At 33.5% G+C, this 19,312-nt stretch overlaps 3 protein-coding genes across 4 annotated transcripts; all 3 read left to right on the top strand.

Moving 5' to 3' along the window:
• Positions 1-14,620: 14,620 nt before the first annotated feature.
• On the top strand, positions 14,621-16,165 carry LOC117788016 (transmembrane protease serine 9). 2 transcript variants are annotated; one of them, XM_034626669.1, is made up of 4 exons: positions 14,621-14,692; positions 14,911-15,249; positions 15,581-15,876; positions 15,946-16,165. In XM_034626669.1, exons 1-4 carry the CDS (start codon positions 14,626-14,628, stop codon positions 16,099-16,101), a joined length of 858 nt encoding a protein of 285 aa, XP_034482560.1. In that variant the 5' UTR covers positions 14,621-14,625; the 3' UTR covers positions 16,102-16,165. The 2 variants fall into 2 exon arrangements, with proteins under 2 accessions (XP_034482560.1, XP_034482561.1); XM_034626670.1 differs by lacking the exons at positions 15,581-15,876; positions 15,946-16,165 and adding an exon at positions 15,433-15,524.
• Positions 16,166-16,342: 177 nt separating this feature from the next.
• Positions 16,343-17,520, top strand: LOC117787232 (peptidyl-prolyl cis-trans isomerase G). Its single transcript, XM_034625702.1, has 2 exons — positions 16,343-16,365; positions 16,430-17,520. Exons 1-2 carry the CDS (start codon positions 16,343-16,345, stop codon positions 17,409-17,411), a joined length of 1,005 nt encoding a protein of 334 aa, XP_034481593.1. The 3' UTR covers positions 17,412-17,520.
• A 164-nt stretch (positions 17,521-17,684) lies between these two features.
• On the top strand, positions 17,685-18,840 carry LOC117787364 (dysbindin protein homolog). The gene is made up of 2 exons (XM_034625871.1): positions 17,685-18,565; positions 18,629-18,840. Exons 1-2 carry the CDS (start codon positions 17,794-17,796, stop codon positions 18,730-18,732), a joined length of 876 nt encoding a protein of 291 aa, XP_034481762.1. The 5' UTR covers positions 17,685-17,793; the 3' UTR covers positions 18,733-18,840.
• The last annotated feature ends 472 nt before the right edge of the window (positions 18,841-19,312 follow it).

A 19,312-nucleotide genomic window follows, 5' to 3' on the forward strand; every position in this document is an offset into this window, starting at 1 on the left:
ACAAAAAACGGGCTAGCAGGCTTGGCTTCATATTCTGATCGATTTCCAAAATAGGCTTGATTCAAAAGCAAAAATTAAAATTTTTTAAATTTTTGAAAAATATTTGTTAGAGTTTTATCAAATTTTTGGACTGGTTGAAATTAAATTAATTTATACAACTTCTCCCCTTGAGGCACCGCAAACTTCCAGCATTTATAATTCACCAATATTTTTTTATCTAATTTCGAATTAAAATATTTTATTGTTCATTGACAAATTATTGCTTAGAAACATAAAAGATTTTCAATTGGCCGCCATTTCATTTTGTGATACTTTTAAGTGAGTAGTGGCGCCATCTATGACTCGAGCATGGTTTTAGCTTAGGGTGTGCGACAAGCGATGGCGCCACTTCAACAATTAACATTTGATTCATATATTACAAGTAAATCAAAAAAATTCTTTAAAATTAAATTAAAAATCATAAACTCTTTAAACTTAAATTTAATGTTTAGTATCGCAAATGATATAAAATTTAAGAATTATAAAAATTTGTAGTCGATCAAGCTATTGTTAAGACATCTCTGTGGTATAGCGTTATGTATTATATATAGGGATTAAATAAACAAGATATCATCAGCAGAAAAAAAAAGTTTAAAAAGATAATGTAGCAGATTAAGGAAACAAAATTAAACTCTAATTAATTACAACGAGTTATAATCAAGTTGAGAGAACAGGAATAATACAAACTGTGTTTCAGAATCCTTTTATCATAATGAAGTTTATCTGTTGAAGTAAATATCATATACAATGTGAATAGAGAAATCTGCTTACAAACTGGTTTTGAATGCTAAACTACAAATTGAATATTAAATTTCGAGTTGCGTCTAGCGGAAGTATGGATATATATACACATGTGTACATACAGCTTGATCAACGTACTGCAAAGTCATCTTCATAATCATCCATAGCAGCAGCATCCTGGCAGGATCAAGAGCAGACGCTGCAACAGCAACGGTTCTTCCCCCGTTAACACCCATTGCAGTATTTTTTTTTAGAAGCCGAACACAACCCTATGACTAGAACGAAAACTAATAATAAAAAACCGCTGCAGTTGCGCGTTGCTGTCAGACGACGATGATGATGATGATGATGATGCAAGAGAGCAGAGGGCAGAGGAGCGCAGCAGCCTGCGCGTCAGCCTCATTGTTCTGCCGTCGATTGGGCAAGAAGGATAACGAACTCTCCGGGGCAGGAGCAGTCACTCAGTCAGCCCATTCACAGACATGCAGACATTCTGATTCCCATTCCTCATCTCATTCCATTCATTTGGCCCATGCAATCAGTCGCTACCGAGGTCGGGTCTCTCGGCCTCATCCTCGTCTACCCTTTTCACGGCATTGAATTTCCCCCTTTTTTATTTAGCAGCGTCGCGCTTTGTTGTTGTTTTATTCGCCTCGTCGAATGCGAGGATTTTGCAGCGTCCTGCAGTTTTTGGCATACCCTATAAAACGCAGTCTAAATCGGTATACTCATATGTACATATTTTAGCAAAGGTTTTGTTAACTATGACGAAAGTTAGGCATGCCAATAGTTATTACTGTATGGCTTATGTAATATAATATTTTAAGTTAAATAGTAGATACTATTTCTTATTAAATTGAAAATGTAGCACAATACAATATTCCATAAAGCTTGAACTACTTACTAATTTATTAATATATTTCAACTATTTCTATACGATAATTTACTTTTTCAATATCTTACATTTTAAGTATTAATTATTTTCGGTCCTTTCTATTAGATATAATATTTCGTATGTATTCCATTGTTTATAGGTCAAATGTATATATTTTTTTAGTAAAACCCTTCACACTTTTTCTAGCAATCATTTTATTTTTGTTTCTTATTGTATGAAATTTCCTCATGGCTTATTAAAAAATTAGTTAAATAAATTATTAAGATTCATGTAACTTAATTTTTTTTAATTTAAAACATATATGAATATTATTTTCATATCTTTCTTTTGCTTATCAAGCTTCTCTAGTTATTTAGCTTTGTCATAACTTTTTACAGGGTAGCGAATAGTTGACTCTTAGTTTGAATTTAGCATTCTCAATACTTCTTTTGGCGCAGCTGCTTTGGTTTTACTTTGTGACGTGATTTCTTTTGCTGTAAGTTGATCGGTACTTGATGATGCTGGCAGATTCTCAAGAGATTTTCAACTTTTAAGTTGGAATACTTGGCGTAGGTGTTGATTGGGTTGATTGATTCTTTAGCAGATTTACTGCGGGCAAGTCAATAGCTAAGTAAATGCCAGTCTAAAATTTCAGTTTCCGAGAGTTTCAGTTGCGCTGAGATCCTCCCCTTTCGCCCTATAGAAATGTGCACAAAACCGTAAGTAATTGCTGGGATATGCGTGCAAATATTTTACGTTTTTGCCCAAAAAAATACCCAAAAACCTATCGAGGGGTAACCCCTCGTTGTTGTAATTAAAAAAAATTTCAGGTTCAGTGTGCAAAGGGCTAGATGAGGAGCGTGATTGTGCAAATGTTTAGAAATGGAAAAAAACACACTATATGAGAGATTTTAATGCACTTTTCCAACTATTTTGTTGGATTTTTTTTATCAGTTTTATGTAGCGTTTTTTATAGAACAATTGCTTGATTGACTGTTTGATCATTGTTGCATTTTTGATACTCTAAATAGTTTTTTTCTTTCTGTATTGTCTGTAATTAGTTGCGCATCTTTAATCTTTTTTTATTATTTCCTTTGCCTGCTGTTTCTGGGTTGACAATAGACGAGGGGCGAACATCCCTCCCAAGAAACTTCCTATTTCTTGTATTTTTTAGGATTGTCTGTAGAATTTAATTCCCCATGTCCCTGCTTGATCTTTTACCTGGTTTTGAATTTCTCATAATTTCTCGACAGTTCATTCACCTTACAAAAAGGAGAAGAAGAACTATTTTGACGAAACTCTAGGAAATGAAAATCAAAGTTATTTGTTTTTTTTTTGCAGTTTTATTTTATCCGATTGAAGATAAATTTTATTATTTATTTAAGAAGGTCGACTAAAATATACTGACATTTGAAAATTCGATTCTTTGCGAAGTTAGAACTGACTTCAAATAATTTAAGGCTATCACTTGATGATAATTCATTATTAACAAGTCTGAAGGATAACATGCTGAAATGCATTTGTCTACAATATCTTTCTCTATCTCACTCAATAATTTCTATGTTTTTGATTAAATATAAAAATAAGTTTTATTATATTATTTTAAAAATCAAAAAAATACAAAAATAATTTCGAAAAGGAAGCGAAATTAAAACAGGATAGTAAAAAAGGAATCTGTGCAAAAAGCGCGCCAAATAAAAAAGAAGAGACTCAGCAGGCAAAACAAAAGATGAAGCGGATCAATCTGCAAGATACTTTACAACCAAGTGTGAGTTTATGCCTGTGTATATATGTGTGTGTATGTGTGTGCCTCAAAAGGTGTGTCAACAAAGCGACGCAAAAGAATCTCCGAGTGAGTCTGGCGCGGTCTGGCGGATTATTGTGCAAGGACAACATCATGATCACTTTGGTTTTATAATAATGACGATGTCCGTGTGTGTGTGTGTATGTGTGTTTGAGAATGTATCTGCGTGTGTGTGCACACACAATAGGGAGCGCAGCCCGAAACCAAAAACCTCGTCGCGCTGCGCTGGCAACCCGTTTTTTAGGGTTTTTTTTAGGGTTGCCCAGGGGGATGATGTTCCCTTTTTGCCGCGCAAATTACGATTCACCCCTTTGTAAAAAAAAAAACGTAAAATAAAATAAAGGCGAGAGGCAAGAGACGATCGCCTCGAACTTTTTTGCGCGCTCGACGCGGCAACGAGAAATTTTTTAAAAAATTTCAAACGCAATCGGCGATTTTAGTCGTCAAAAGTGCGTGGCAGGACGAGCAACGGGCGCCAAAAAGAAGCCAAGAAATTTTTTATATAAAAATCATAAGTAAATTATAAAATCAAAAACAGACACTTGACAAATCTTGAACAAAGTGCGCGTTAAATTTAATATCTTAAAAAAATTAAAAACATAATTAAAACAAAATATTTGTAAATATAAATACCAAAATACTCGAAATTAAAGCACGTGCTTTTTGCGCATTTTTGGATTTTGCGCATTTCAAACTTTAAAGTGTAAACTGGAGAGAGCATGAAAGAAAGAGCGAGCGAAAGGAGAGAGTAAAAAGTGCAAAACGCCGACAAAGAAAAGCAAAATAACGACATAAAAAACGCAACTACAAAGAAAAAGCAAAGCCAAAATTTGTATTCGTAAAAATAAATAAAACTTAAAAAAAACAAAGACACATTTTTAGGATTTAGCATTAAAAGTGTGCAAATTGTTTATACGAAAAACACAAAATAATGGAAAAAAAGTTTACCAAGAAACCATTAAAATCAGAGACAGAAAAAAAACAATTGGCGAAAGACAACAAAAATTTAAATTTGTGAAAATTTTTTGGTAAGCTTTTTAGCAAAAAAAAAAAAACAGTAATTCAAAATTGGCAACAAATATGGGCAAATGTTTATAACAATTGATGGGGTCTGTTAAATGCGTAACATTTTCACGTGTGTATGTATGTGTGCGTGTGTGTATGAGTTGTTAAAAAATGGCCGTTGTGCGTGCGAGTGAGATAGCAACACGGACGTGTCCTTTGTCCGGGCTGTTGCTTTCCTGTTGAATAAATTTAGTTAGCACACATAATAACTATAATTTCATGATTTTATTTTTTCTCTTATTAATAATAGCTTTTTTAAATGCCTGTAGAACAGGAGAGTGTTGTAAAATAAAAAATTGAAGACTTTTGTTACATAAGACATTTTACAAAGCATCTTCACTTTTGGACAATATTAACATGCATAATATATACTTGCATAATATTACTAGCTTTTACCAATATTTTCCCTTTGGGCACGAACAATTCTTTTATTAATTTCTTTCTCAATTTCGCAGAGTTTTTAAAATATTTCAACGGAATGTAAAAAATTTTCCTATTCACCGAATTTAATCACTATAATCGTGATTGTCATTTAATAGTAAGAAAATTTAATATGAAATTTATCTAAAATTTCTAGTTTTTAGCAACTAAACTTTATAACCAAATCAGATTTTATACATAAAGCAACATTTCAGATGTTGCTAAAATGACTCCGAATTATGTATGGAAATTTTTAAATTTTTTGGAAGATTTTTGGTGAAAGAAGCAGAAATTAGACAATAATAATATTCTTATACCAAGGTCTACTTCAACGAAATTAATGGTAAAAAATTTCTTATGATCATAATAATAAATATTAATTAAACGAAACAAGTCGCATAGCTTTAGTTCCTAAATATCTACAACAAACATATTACAACAACTACTTTTGGAAAAGTTTTCCGAAACTCAATTGAAGTTGTGAAAATATAACTTATTTTCATGATGTTTTAGAAAGTTAAATGAACAAAAGTCATGTAAAAATAAAACTTTTGCATTGGGCAAGTTTCCTATGTTTTTTCCTCTGTTGTAGAATCAATCTATCTCTTTAAAATACTTTCTTGGAAAGGAGCAATTTAAATTGAATTATCTAAAAGTTTCTTTAGTTTTTAAAAAAGAATGATCGAAAATTTTAAATATATATATTACATTATGCTTCTCTAATTCTTGGTTAAAGTTGAGCTTACTTAAAGTTGTTTATTTATGGTCCTCAAAAACCATATTAAAAATTTTAATACCATTTTTATAATTTCCACACCTAAGAAACTGCAAATTTATGTAATGTTTTAGTAATTTAATTGACTTTTTAAAGCAGTTTTATGAGTTTTATGAGTTTTATGTACGCCATTTTACAGCAGAAACGTTGAACAACCCCTCGCTGGTAACTCGATCAGAGACTGACCATACCACAAACACAGAGAGAGAGAGCGAAATTCGACCTCTAACCAACCCCTAATACATAACAGCCAAGGGGTCTACCCTTACTACCACCAACAATCGAATGGTCAAGCGAATTGAAGCAAAAATATAACAATAACAAATAGGCAGAGTGAGGTTGTAGGGGTGAGAGACTGAAATGTACAGAACTCAGGGAAAATGTGAGGGAAGTAGTAGATGGGAAATTGGGCAGGCCTTGAGCTGGTCAGTAAAGTGACCAATGGCAACATGGAAAAATGGCAAAGTTGAGGCATGTTATCTTAAGTGCAAAATAATGCAAGAAAATTAAAATAAAATCTATATTTGCAATTGGCCTTTAATTATTATAAATGTATACAAATGTCAACACAAAATGACTGCAGGCAAAAAAATGGAAAACTATTTGTCTATTCAAAAATAAGAAGGTGAACTCTACAGAAATATACATCTATGTCTCTAACTAAACTCTGTATAAAATTTTATATTTTTGCAGATTTAATACAGTTGAGAATTTTTGAAATTTCTCAAATCATGTATTTGACATTTTGAATCACTTTTCAATTCATCTGTTCATAGATTTTTACTTGAAACCTTAGACTTATTCTTCGGTATATGATATGATCTGGTATAAATTTAAAATTAAGCATGTATTCGAATCATCGTACCGATCCTTTTTCAAAATTTTGAATATTTGCAGAATTGGTAAATTTTTTTAAATATATGGTTTATATATTAGATCCAAATTTTTAAATTTTATAACAATATATAGTTAAGGTTTCGCAAAAGTTTGATTTGTTCAGACGAATAAGTTTAAGAAGTGTGATTTTTAAATAATATTTTGATATTTTCTAAACACTCTTCAATGTATGTGTTCATAGATATTAATTATAAAGCCTATAATTAATTTTTCTTGCACTGATAGTGACATAATCTTTTATTATTTAAATACATTTAAATTGATTACCTTAAACTAATTCGACTACCTCCATAGGGAATAAAGGTTATTCAGATCAATAAACAAACAAATATTTGTCAGCTATTTTAAGCAATTAAAAGCTGTGTCTTTATGTCAGAAGATGGACAGAGGACAGGTCGAGGTACAGCTAGGGGTGGAGGAGAGGTAGGGTTGGGTGGAAACGTGAACTTTTTGATGTTGTGGCTGACAACCCCATGTGGCATCAATTGAAAAGCGTGAAAATGCATTTTCCATGTTAGCTGCTATTCAAATTGCTTAATTGCGCATTAAATATGCAGAAAAGTAGGCAAAAAGTATAAAATACAGGTAGAGGCATAAACATACACATGCTCATGAATATATATGTATATACTAGTATGCAGGACGATGACCAAATTGTCCTGCCTCAAGTCTATGTGTATGTGTGTGTGTGTGTGTGTGTGCTTGAGTGTGGAAATATTTGTATCAACAAACATTAACTCGCTTGACAGTTTTCTGGCAACGCGCAGCAACTGCAGCCCCGCCCCCTGCCTTCCCCCTGATATCTCCTCTACCCCGCAAAGTGACACTTGATTTGCCACACACTCACACACACACTCTCAAAATGAGTTCCTCATACAAACATATAGCAGCTTTTACCCTTACGTAACCAATTTGAAAAAGGTTAAAAGTCAACAGTAGAAGAAGTCATAAGGTAGTGGAGAAAGGGGAATGGGATTCGAGGAGGAAGGACAATTGTAGGAGGCATCTATAGGCTGCCTGCCGGATGCTGTTTTTTAATTGACGAGTCGAGCTGAGAGCTGAGAACTACGGCAAAGTGTCAAATGCGGTAAATCAAGTACGTATGGCCTTAATAGATTTTCCATTTGTGTCCATTAGCCACACGAAATACGGAAAGACAGTCAGTCTGACTATATATATACTATATACATGCCAAAATATTATGGAACAATTCGCAGGGCATCAGTATATTTACTTTATATTATGACTCTCAAAATTGAAATGGAAATTGACAGCTGTAATATAATTTAACTTATAAATATGTTGGTAGAAATGGAATAAGGGGGGAGCAGGAAAGAAATGGAAAAAATAATGCGTGAAATCTGATTTATTTAAATTTCAGAACTCCTGTCTAGCAAAATTACAAAATTACGTATTAATTATGACAGTTTACATTTCTTATATATATTAACTTATATTAATATTATTGCTAATACAGTCGAACTTTCCTAACTCGAATCACGATTATCCAAAGAAAAAGTTAGACTTATGGAGATTTCGAGCTATTGGGTTTTTTCTTTAAGTTTATTAAAAGAAACTACAATTCATTCATGTTAAATTGTGATGTTTTTACAAGCTTACCTAAAAAATAAAAGATCAGAAACTAGTGAAAACAAACTCATACATTTAAATTGTGAGCTGTTAAATTTTTTTTATCGTTAAAGTTAAACAAAACTTTTACTCTTACTTTACTATACTCTATTTTGTTCTAGTTAGAGAAAATTCGAGCTATAGAAGTTCAATTTAAGGAAGTTCGACTGTATTTTGAATCAAAAACGTTGGAAAACATCTTATATATTTCAGTTGGTATTCTTTATACACGTTGAAGGTTATAACATTTAAGAATTTTCTACTTAAATCAAATTTTTATCGGATTATTTCCCAATTTTTATGCTTAGTCATGTTATTTAATCCTTAATTTAAGAATTATTTCCTACATACATGCTTAAAAATTCATGCTAAAGTTTTAAGCTTGTTTTTTAGAATGTATTTTTTTCTGTGTATATTTTTTCTAGAAATCAATATAATTCAATAAAAAAACATCTTTTATACATATATTTAGAATAAATTTAAATTAACTTGGTAGACTTAGAGATACCCTGTAACTAATATAACAGATATTTTTCAACAATATTTTTTCCAGGAATGAAATATAATCTGGAATCATAAATTAAATATTTTATGCCACTATCAAATTAATATTTTTGGGAAACATTTTTACATTTTAAATTTTTATTTTAACTTCAAAAATGTTTGGTTAAATATACAAATAAAACCCTTCAATATTTCCCATTTGCAACACTTTCCATTCAGTTGAAGACATCGCAATTGTTTATATAAACAAGATCTTAGCTTTGATCAACTTTAAGGCCATTCAACATTCCAACTCAATTAACAAGTTACGAGTCTGTGTCTGAAGATGTCAGGAAACTTTTGTCCAAAAGCAAAGGTTAAAAAAGAATCAAGAATATTTTGTAGCAAATCAATTAGAAAAATTTCCAAAGTTTTTCCGCGTTGAAAATGTTTTGCAAAATGTTTTCTCGTAGACAAAATAGAAAATGAGGTGATAACCGCAGGAGGATAGAAGGGGAAGGACAGGTAAACATGTCCTAATGGCTGCTAAGGTAAGCGGGGCTGACTGACTGACTGGCTGTCAGTTGTATTGTGCTGTGACTTTTTAACCTAATGAATAATAAATTGGGCCAATTGTCACGCAAAAACAACAACTCAAGCACTGCCGGGTTAAGCACAAGGATAAGGGTAAGAATAACTGTAAGGATAAGTCTCAGGCATTGACTTGTTCGCGTCTTGCTCTTGGAATTGTTTCAACTGCCAGCCAACAGCCAACATATCCAAATAGTAGACACATTTTCCAGCATTTCCTCTTGTTTGTTATTTTTGTTTTCTTTTGCAAATGTCGCCTTCGATAGATTTTGGCATTTGTTAAGTTGCGCCAACTCGCTGGGGAAATTGCAGCCAAATGTGGCAAGTAGCTGGCGGCAGGTGGCATGCAACATCATTAGCTTTAGGTGTCAGCTTGCATTTGTTTTCCCATTCCCAGATCCATAACAAAAGTAATTAGCATATTGAAATGTTTCCGTGGCTCATCAATAATTTAGAATGACTTCAAGTTGCACGATTAAACACTTGCAGCTTGTTTAGTTTTTGCCACATGTAAAGTTCGCTTGTTTCATTAAATATTTAATTGCAAAAATCTTAGGCCTAAACAACAATATATGGTATGGGGTACGGGTTATAGGGATGAAAGGGTAAAACAACCTCTTAAAAGCGTGTCAACAGCTTGTCAATCACAATTTGGCAAATAAAATGTACATGTCATTCAAATATTTAGTTTGCCAATGTGTTGATGTGGTTGTAGTTTGGTTGATTGAAGGCTTGGGGATTAACTGGAAGAAAGAGGGAAGCTCTGAAGTAAAAAACAAGTTAAAGGGTTACTTACTTATTTTTCATAATGTCAACAAAGGTGTAAAAACGAAAAAAACTAATTTAAAATTCATTATTTCTATATTTTTACCTTTTTAATAATTTAAAAATTTAATTTCTCTTCCCGCATCAAAAATTAAATAAAAAAGGCTAATCCGAATACCTTTTTTTTGTATTATAATTATCTAGAAATCAAACAGTTGCCCAACATCAACCTCAGCACCAATTATAGTGCTAATCTAGAGCTATAAGTTTCACCTTTTGTCAAAATAAAAAAAATATGTTTTCACTTTGAATGCCCAAATGTTAATAGCTAATATGAAGCTTTACATTTTTAATGAAACTAGCTGATTATTATATGGAATTAAGAATGAATTGGCGAGCGAAATTCTCTTCAAACCTCTAATGAACAGCAGAGAAAGAAAGATTGAGAGAGATAAAGAAAAAACTTTATTTATTTATTTTAAGTTAAAAGTAATTTGGGATTAGGAAAGATGGTTTAAAATAGCAATTCAAATAAATAATGAAGTATAAACTAAAATTTAAAGCTAGAAAAATAAATTAGAAGTGGGAAAGGTTAAATATCTAAGCGATTTACAACAAAATTAAAAAAATTACAGTAAAGTTAAATGTAAACTTAAATTTCTAAATTCTATTAACTGAATCCTAACAAAATTAAAGTATAGTTGTGTACAACTTAAAATCAGGTTGCTGCCCAATACTATAAAAGTTAAAAAATATTATATTCACCAATAAATAATCGACATTTATCACTCTTTCAAATAATTTCTGCTAAATAATTTTTTCTAAATCATCTGTCGATGTCTACTTCAATCAACACAGATATGTTAGAGTTCTTGATGAAGTCGGTCAAAAGCTTGTAGTGTTTGCTTGTGTTGCTAAAATGTATTGTAATTGTAATTAGAAGAACTAACAAAAACATTTAAACAATTAGCAAACTATTTAACTGCCTTTTAGGCATATATTTTTGTATATAGTAAATCATAAATATCTCATCTTTAGGGGCGTTACAAAGTTCAATTTGATAACTACTATTATATGTAAAACTTACAACTGGCATAATTTACGCTTGCGCATTTTGAAGCGACGACAACAACAACGCAAGGCCAACGCTCATTGGCTGTTGATTACAACGGTAAAAGCCGAGTCCAACGGCCGACTTCCATTTCCGCCTCGTACATCACGTATACGCCGCATGGCCCCAAGGAATCATGCTTAGGGTTTGTTGTCACGACTTTACCTGTCGTCGTTCGTATCGCAGTTGAAGCTCGTGTGACGTCGTGCTTGCGGCACAAGGATCACAGGATACAACGTTACAGCATCCGCAACGGAATTGCAGTTCAAGTGCAGCACTCACACCGTGCAGACGTCTTTGCTCTGACAAATGAAGCAAAAGTAAACTTAAAAATATTGTGAGAAGTGCCAAAAGTGTTTTGAATTGTGCTCAAATTTGTAGTCTTTTTGGAGAAGTCAAGCAAGCTATAATACGACGCCTATATCATTTTGATTGTTGCTCAGAAAGCCCGTCATTAAATACTTGGCTTTCGAGTAATAATCGAAACCAAATAGGCGATCCCAACAACTCTTAACTAGCTGACCAAGTTCAAAAGGTGGGTTCATCTTTAAATATTCCTTAAACTAGTTACTAAGTTATTAATTTGAATGAAAAAGATACTTTATTGCTTTATTTAATTTTGCTTTATTGTTAATTTCAATTATTTAAATTAAGATTACATTTTCTCTTAATAATTCATTAAGATTATAATAATATACCTTTTAGTAAATATCGACATACTTCTATATTATATTCTCTAATTTATCTGGTGGAATGACCGTGTATATAAATCTATTTTTTTTTAAATTTCTTTACATAACTAAAATTTCAAATCAAAAGTAAGAATTGAATATTTATACACTATATTGATAAGAAAAAAAATTTTCCCCATCTATATCTCTTTTCATTTTATTATATATTTGTCCTATTACAAATATTACGATTATAATTAAATATAAAATTTTTATTATTTATTTTTTGTTTTGTGATTTATAAAGTTCAATTTCAAGTTCAATTTTTTCATATTCCACTAATAATTTTATTTGAGAAATATTTTTTTATTTGACTTTAATTTAAAATCTCTCAAAGAGTTCTAAGACCACTTAACTTTACACAGAACAAATTAATATTGCTATTGATGTACTTAAATGTTAACACTATATTTATATATATATTTAACACTATATATATTTAATCAAGTAAAATATAAAGAAAAAAATCTGCAATCAATTCTTTATTTTAAAGAAATAACATATAATAAGTTCTGTTTTCAATACAAATCTGTATTAAAAATAAAGCGTAATAAAGCATAATTACTTAAACTGAAACTCTTAAAATTTTCTGTTATATCTTTTTTAATTTCTTAAGTATTTTCGGTAATAATTCCCACAAGCCACCCGCATATAGATCTACGTGTTAAAGACTTCCTCTAATGCAATTAGTCATCAGCAACAAAAATAAAAGAGAAGAAAAAAAAAATAAAGCTGTCGTTGAACTGTTTGGCCCAAACGACAACAAATGTGACAAAAGGCGAGAAGCGACCTTCACATTGAATGCGTCTACGCGAATTTTGGAGGCGGGTGTCAATGCACCTAAACTCGTTTTTTTGAGGCAACTATTCAGTTAGCACTATTATGTATTATTTATTTTTGTTAAGTCGTCAACAGACAATGTTTTTATACCGAACTTACGGAAAATTAGCATTTCGCACACAAAAGGTGAGGCGTCAAAAAAAAAGAAACAAAAAACTGACTGCGATCAATGAACCTGCTAATAATTGTCGGATGGGCGATACGTTTCTGGGTTTCTGGCTTACTGGTTTTCGGTTTCATTTGAACTAATTTCGAGATAAGCGTCACATGTCTCACTTGTCAAACGAGTTGAATAAAATAATCAATTAATATTCAATCTTTATTTGTGGTCTATGGAACTAATTTGTTATTTATTTGTTCCTGCTTCAATATCAATTCAATTCCTGATTGTCTTTTGAGCTGACATTCAATTACTCATTCAATAAATATTCCATAATATTATCAAACTGCATTCAATGCGCTTCCACCTGCATTTTTGGTTTGTATTCTGCCATTGAGGATTTTCTGACGCTTCAATTTTATTTTATTTTAAGGGCAATGTTAATGTCAAAGCAATAATTAACATTTCCAGCATTACATTGATAACGTTAGCTGAGTTTCAACATTGAAAATCAATTATGTAGGCACGTCGTCTCATCATTATGCATAACTGCATTCTCAATTAGCATAATATTGATGATTGGGCCAAGTCCAACTTCTGTTGGAAATATGACGGTTAAGGCTATTTACACACATCCATTACGTAGCTTTTAGGTTTGTAGTTAGTTGCATCTATAATACAAGCAACTAATTAAGCAACTCTTTCCGGTTCCGCCTGAGATTCAATATAAATTATACATATTAGAGATAAATATTACTTTTTTATTAGTTATTGATAAGAGTGTCTTAAGGGAATTCTAAATTTTTAGAAATAAGCCTTAGTTTTAAAGGGATTTGAAACTATAACCTTAAAAAATACTGAAAGTTTGAAAGAACAGTATTATATTAAATGTAAAAAATAAAATTTAAATACCAAATTATTTAAACAATTATAATAGTAATTGTAAAAACATTGATAGTTATTATACAATTTTTTACTAATTTTAACATGTGCTTGAAAGAAATAAACGGATTCATTGTTAAAAAAAAAAAATAATAATAAAAATTAAATGAATACAAAAATAACGTGTGTAAACATTGTATTATATAATAAGTCACGATGTACAACTGTAAGGTAAGTACGTGTTATTAATTATGTACAACAATAACATATTAAATAAGGATAATGGGCCAATAAACTTGTTGCAACTCGTACAATTGAAAGTAAGTAAATAAATACACACGAATAACCACAACTATTTGTCACCCATTCAATGTCATGAACTTCATTGGGTCATAAAACGCAAAACACAAAAACTTTTTGTTGCTTTTGTTTACATTTCAGTTTCGTTTTCATTTTCGGTGTATTCGGCATCTCCTTAATTGTGTACACACTGACAGCGCAAGAGTGGGTGACAGCGAAAGAGAGAAAGAGAGAGGGTGCTGACGAACCAATCGAAATGCCAAAACGTGTGCGTTTTGCGTGTGAGTGTGTGTGTGTGTGCGTGTGTGTGATGCAGCACATGGGCGACATGGAGGTGCAGTCGTTAAGCGTAAAGCTCAGAAAGCTTAGCAGCAACAGGTGTTTGAGATACTTCCGTTCGTTATCAAAAAGCTCGAGCCGAGCGTTTGCTAATCCGCATAGAACAGCAGCAAATAAGTCAGTGGAACAGTCGACTGTTCGACCCATATATAAATTAATTGGCACACAGAATATTTCAGACAGTTCGGTGAATGGTTTCGCAACGGCAAACGCTTAACGGTTAATTTTTCAAAGCAACCATGTTGAAATTAATAAACGTTTTAGTTGCTTTTTATGTTATAAAATGTGCGCAGGCGCAAATTGCTTGTAAGTGCAAAAAGAAACTTAAGCAAATACAAAGTTTCATCTACAGTATGTGAAGTAACTATTTTGAAAAAACATAAAAAAGTACATACTATTCAAAAAAGTTTGTTGACAAAATCGAAAATTTACACATTTCTTTTTTAAAGTTTTTAAAATAGTTAAGTTCAATGTAAAATATTTTTTATTAATTTTAGTATTAATTATTATTAAAATTCAAATAGTTACCGGTCTGCCATGCACTGTGCGTAATCCTAAAATCGTTGGCGGCAGCGAAGCAGAGCGTAATGAGATGCCTTTTATGGTGAGTCTAATGCGACGCGGTGGTCACTTTTGTGGTGGTACCATAATACATGAACGCTGGATTCTGACTGCTGGTCATTGCATCTGCAATGGCCTACAAAAGTTCATGAAGCCAGCACAAATCCAAGGTGTTGTGGGTCTGCACAGCATACCGGAGTATCTAAATGGCGTTGGCAACGGTCCGGATGCGCAGCGAGTGGATTTCAAGAGTATTGTGCCGCATCCACAATATGACTGCAATAATGTAAATCATGATATTGGTAAGTAGCTGAAGATCTTCATTGAAGGTGTTAACAAATTTTTTAAAAATATCAGTATTGATATTTTGAAATGAAAAAAAACAATAGTTTGTACAGACCTCTACAATCTGTCGATCGTTAATATTAAAAGTGATAAATCCGTTAAAATTCGAACAACAATTTAAGGAAATATCATGTTTTTAGCTACATTAATGGACCATACGACCGAACGAACCAAATAGCTGAAAAACTTAATTTACGATCAGAGATTTAGTTCGCTTACCAACAATAGTGAATAGTTGAAATGAATTTAATTTAAACGATTCTTATATTAATGTATATTCTCACTCAGCGCTGTTGGAACTGGTACAGCCAATTAGTTTTTCGGCCCACATTCAGCCCAGTTGTGTAAGCTCGGATAAGGAGCAACGCATCTTGGAGCAAGAATATGGCACAGTCTCTGGCTGGGGCTGGACTCAGGAGAATCAGGCGGAGGGCGATCGTGCGGATGTTTTGCGCAAGGCAGTTGTTAAAATATGGAACAATGAGGTCTGCGAGCGTTCCTATCGTGCGTTGGGCAAGTCCAATAGCATTGGCGACACCCAATTATGTGCGGGCTACGAAAATGGCCAAATCGACTCGTGTTGGGTGAGTATACAACTTTTGAATGGAGCACAAATGTTATGCGGCACATTTTTTTCAAATGAATTTTGCTAGGCGGATTCCGGTGGCCCATTGATGTCTAAGGAGCATCACTTGCTGGGCGTTGTATCAACAGGCATTGGCTGTGCCCGTCCAGGACTACCAGGCATTTATACGCGAGTCAGCAAATACGTAAGCTGGATACAAAACGTAATGAACAGCAGGCACTAGCCAATAAACGCTGGTCAACTATATGTGATTAAACTGTGATACTTCGTTTTAAAATTCAATTAAATATTTAAAAAAAAAAACGTCTTTTTACTTTTTTTGAAATAATTGGCATCACCTTTGCTGCCATTTGTAATAGAGCTGCCAGCTCGTTTTTAAGTTAGTGTTGCCATGTGTAAGCTACAGTGACAACTTGCCACTCCGGCAACGCCAATTGTATTCAGCTGTTCATAAACAAAATAAAATGGACGACTCAGCACTTACAAGGTACGAATAAAACAAATACTTTATTAATTATAGCACCTATTAATTTTTTCTTAATTATGCACAGCAAGGCAATTGCCGAGCTTATGCGCGAAATGCCAGGTCAGAATAACCTGTCGTATCTTAAACCACAAGAGCGCAAAATAAATCCGCTCGGTAAACCGAACAAACGATTTCTGGGGCGAACCATAAACACTGCACTGCGCCACAATAAACGAGAAATTGAACGCACACATGCGAGCTGTCAGAAAAAGCTCCAGGAACTAGATGATAGAAACGAGAGGCGTAAAAGAAATAACTTCTACACCCGTGACACTAGAGAAGACTTGGATGGAAGGAGCTCGCGTAAAAGTCGCTCTCGCAAGAAATCGAAAAAGCGTCGCACTCGCGGTAACAGCAAAAACAGTAGCAGAAGCTCATCGAAAGAATCTCGCAGTCGTAGCAGAAGGCACAAAACGAAGCACAAAAAGAAGGACAAGAAAGTGAAGAAAAAACGTCGAAGGCGCAGAAGCTTCACCAGCAGCGAAGAGGAAGAGCAGCAACAAAATGTTGAAAATCGTGAAGCTATGACGGCACCAAGTTCCGAGTACTATGTACACTCAAATAACGTAGCACTGGCAGTTGCCATGGCTTATAGTCAAGCGATGTCCGCTCAACAGAGACAAAGACAAGCAACTGAACAATTACCACCGTCCGCCTCTTCATTAAGTGATATATTAAATGAACTGATGTCGGATGAAGAATTGGAACCAAAGGCTCCGCCGGATGCAATATCTGTTGCCTCGTCTAGCGATGAAGTGCAAGACATACTCACTATTGATCTAAGCCCGCAGGAGGAGCAGTCTTCGGACAGCACTGACTCTGACTCCGATACTGAAAGCACCATTATCAGCTGCATATCACTGGAAGATAGTGCTGAAGATGAAGACATGCAGCCGAAGAGCAGCAGTGATATAGAAATAATTGAAACTGAAGCAAAACAGCCAGAGGAACAACTGAATCCAGAATGTGGCGATATGTCAACTACTGTGGATTTGACTGAAGATTAGCTAAATAATTTAGAGTTACTTAATCAGGGTTTATAATTAGTACAAAATATTTATATACTCGTTATATTATTGAAAGTTTATAATAAAAGTGTACTATTTATATAAATTATTTATATTGATATAATAACAAGTAAAGTAATTGTTAATAACGGGTAACGAATGATTCAACATAGTTAAGGTATCGTCGGAGAGTGTATAAATGACAACAGGTTACTCTCTCCCGCTCTTCGCTCTTACGAGCGATCTGTCAAATGACGCTGTCTTGTCATTTTGCGACCAGCTGATTTTCTATTTTCGACAACATCACAGCAAAATTTCAACGAATTGTGTTCAATTAGCATATTTAATTGCATTTAAATAGGAGAAAATTAAAGTTTTCATAATGTTTGGAAATCTGAAAAAGAAGCTAAGCAATGCGATACAGGAGGGCATTGTAATCTCCGAGAGTCTGCAGCAACAGTATCGTCAACGTGTCAGCAGCAACAGCAGCAGTCAAACAAGTGCAGCGACAACACCAACAACGCCTGGAACTTTGGGAATGGGAATGAACGAGAGCTTCTCTTCCAGTCGCAGTCACAGCAGTTCCCATTCATTCAGTGGTCAACTGGCGGATGGTGTACCAATCCAGCTCAATGTTGCAGCTGGCTGCAATTTATTGGCCAAATACGAGGATGACTGGCAGCAAATACATGCATCCAACGATGAGAACGCAGCACGTGCAGCTGCCGTCGCCACACAAATAACAAATGTACAACAACGAGCGAGTGGACAGCATACGACCATTAATGAGCTCAACAGTTGTCTTGCTGGTCTACCTGCATTAATTGTCAAGCTGCGAGCTAGTGCTCAGACGCTGGAATCATTGGAGCAAATGGGAACGCAGCTGGAATTCGAATTGGAAAAGTTGGAGGATCTATGTGAGGAATGTGAACTGCAGGAATTCGTACTGGAGCAGCAGTTTCAGCTCTCCAAGCACAAGCAGAAGAAGCTCAATGAACTGGAGCACTACAGACAAAAAGTGGCGGCGGAACATCAAGAAAAGATGCGCGCCCATGAACAACAGCTGCGTCAACTTCAAAAGGAACGTCAAGCTGTTTTCGATGATGCATTTCGTGGCGATCTCGAGGAGTACAAACAACGCGGACAACTCACAAGTATTTATTTCGTTATCTCTATAAAATGTCAAATACCGAATTCAAAACTCTCCCATTTTGCAGAAATACCGACAAAAACAAATAGACAGACATCTTTAGATGATGTGGTTCTGGAACAAAACGATGTAGAAGCTAAGGATGCCCTGGAGCAGTTTCTTAATGGTTAATAATTAATTAGCCCACGCCTTGAGTCATTAGTGCCTTTAGTACAATATGCATCATTAATATTGTATAATTTTAATTTTAATTACAAGTATAATATGTATATATGAGAAGAACTTTGTACAAGGCTCTTTGGTATTTATTTTCTGCTCGATACAAAGTCCAATTCCGGTTCTTTTGTGTTATTTGTTTAATAAACAAACACAATTTGAATTATAAGATTTTGGTTCACAGTTGCCAAGTAAGCTATTTTATAGCTAGGTATGGCTATTTCAGAGTTCGTTTGCTAGAAAAATTGTAATATTGCTATTAGCTGGAAATCTGGCTATTTTAAATATATGTTCAGCTAAGTTTTGCTATTAATATTTTTGGTAAAACTGTGCAAAAGTGCGACAACAACTAATTTAGATGCTTTCCAGACAGAAACAGCTATTTATTTCTCTAAGAAGTTGGCAACAGTGTTTTGGTTGCAATGAGACCTGACACTGCCACCTGGCAGAAAAGCAATTGCCAAAAGTTCGCGCCGTTACAGATTAAGAATATTTTTTGTATAGCTAGTTCTAGCCATTTTTTATGTTTGCCACC

Source organism: Drosophila innubila, assembly GCF_004354385.1.
Source record: "Drosophila innubila isolate TH190305 chromosome 3L unlocalized genomic scaffold, UK_Dinn_1.0 0_D_3L, whole genome shotgun sequence".
Lineage (NCBI taxonomy): Eukaryota > Metazoa > Arthropoda > Insecta > Diptera > Drosophilidae > Drosophila > Drosophila innubila.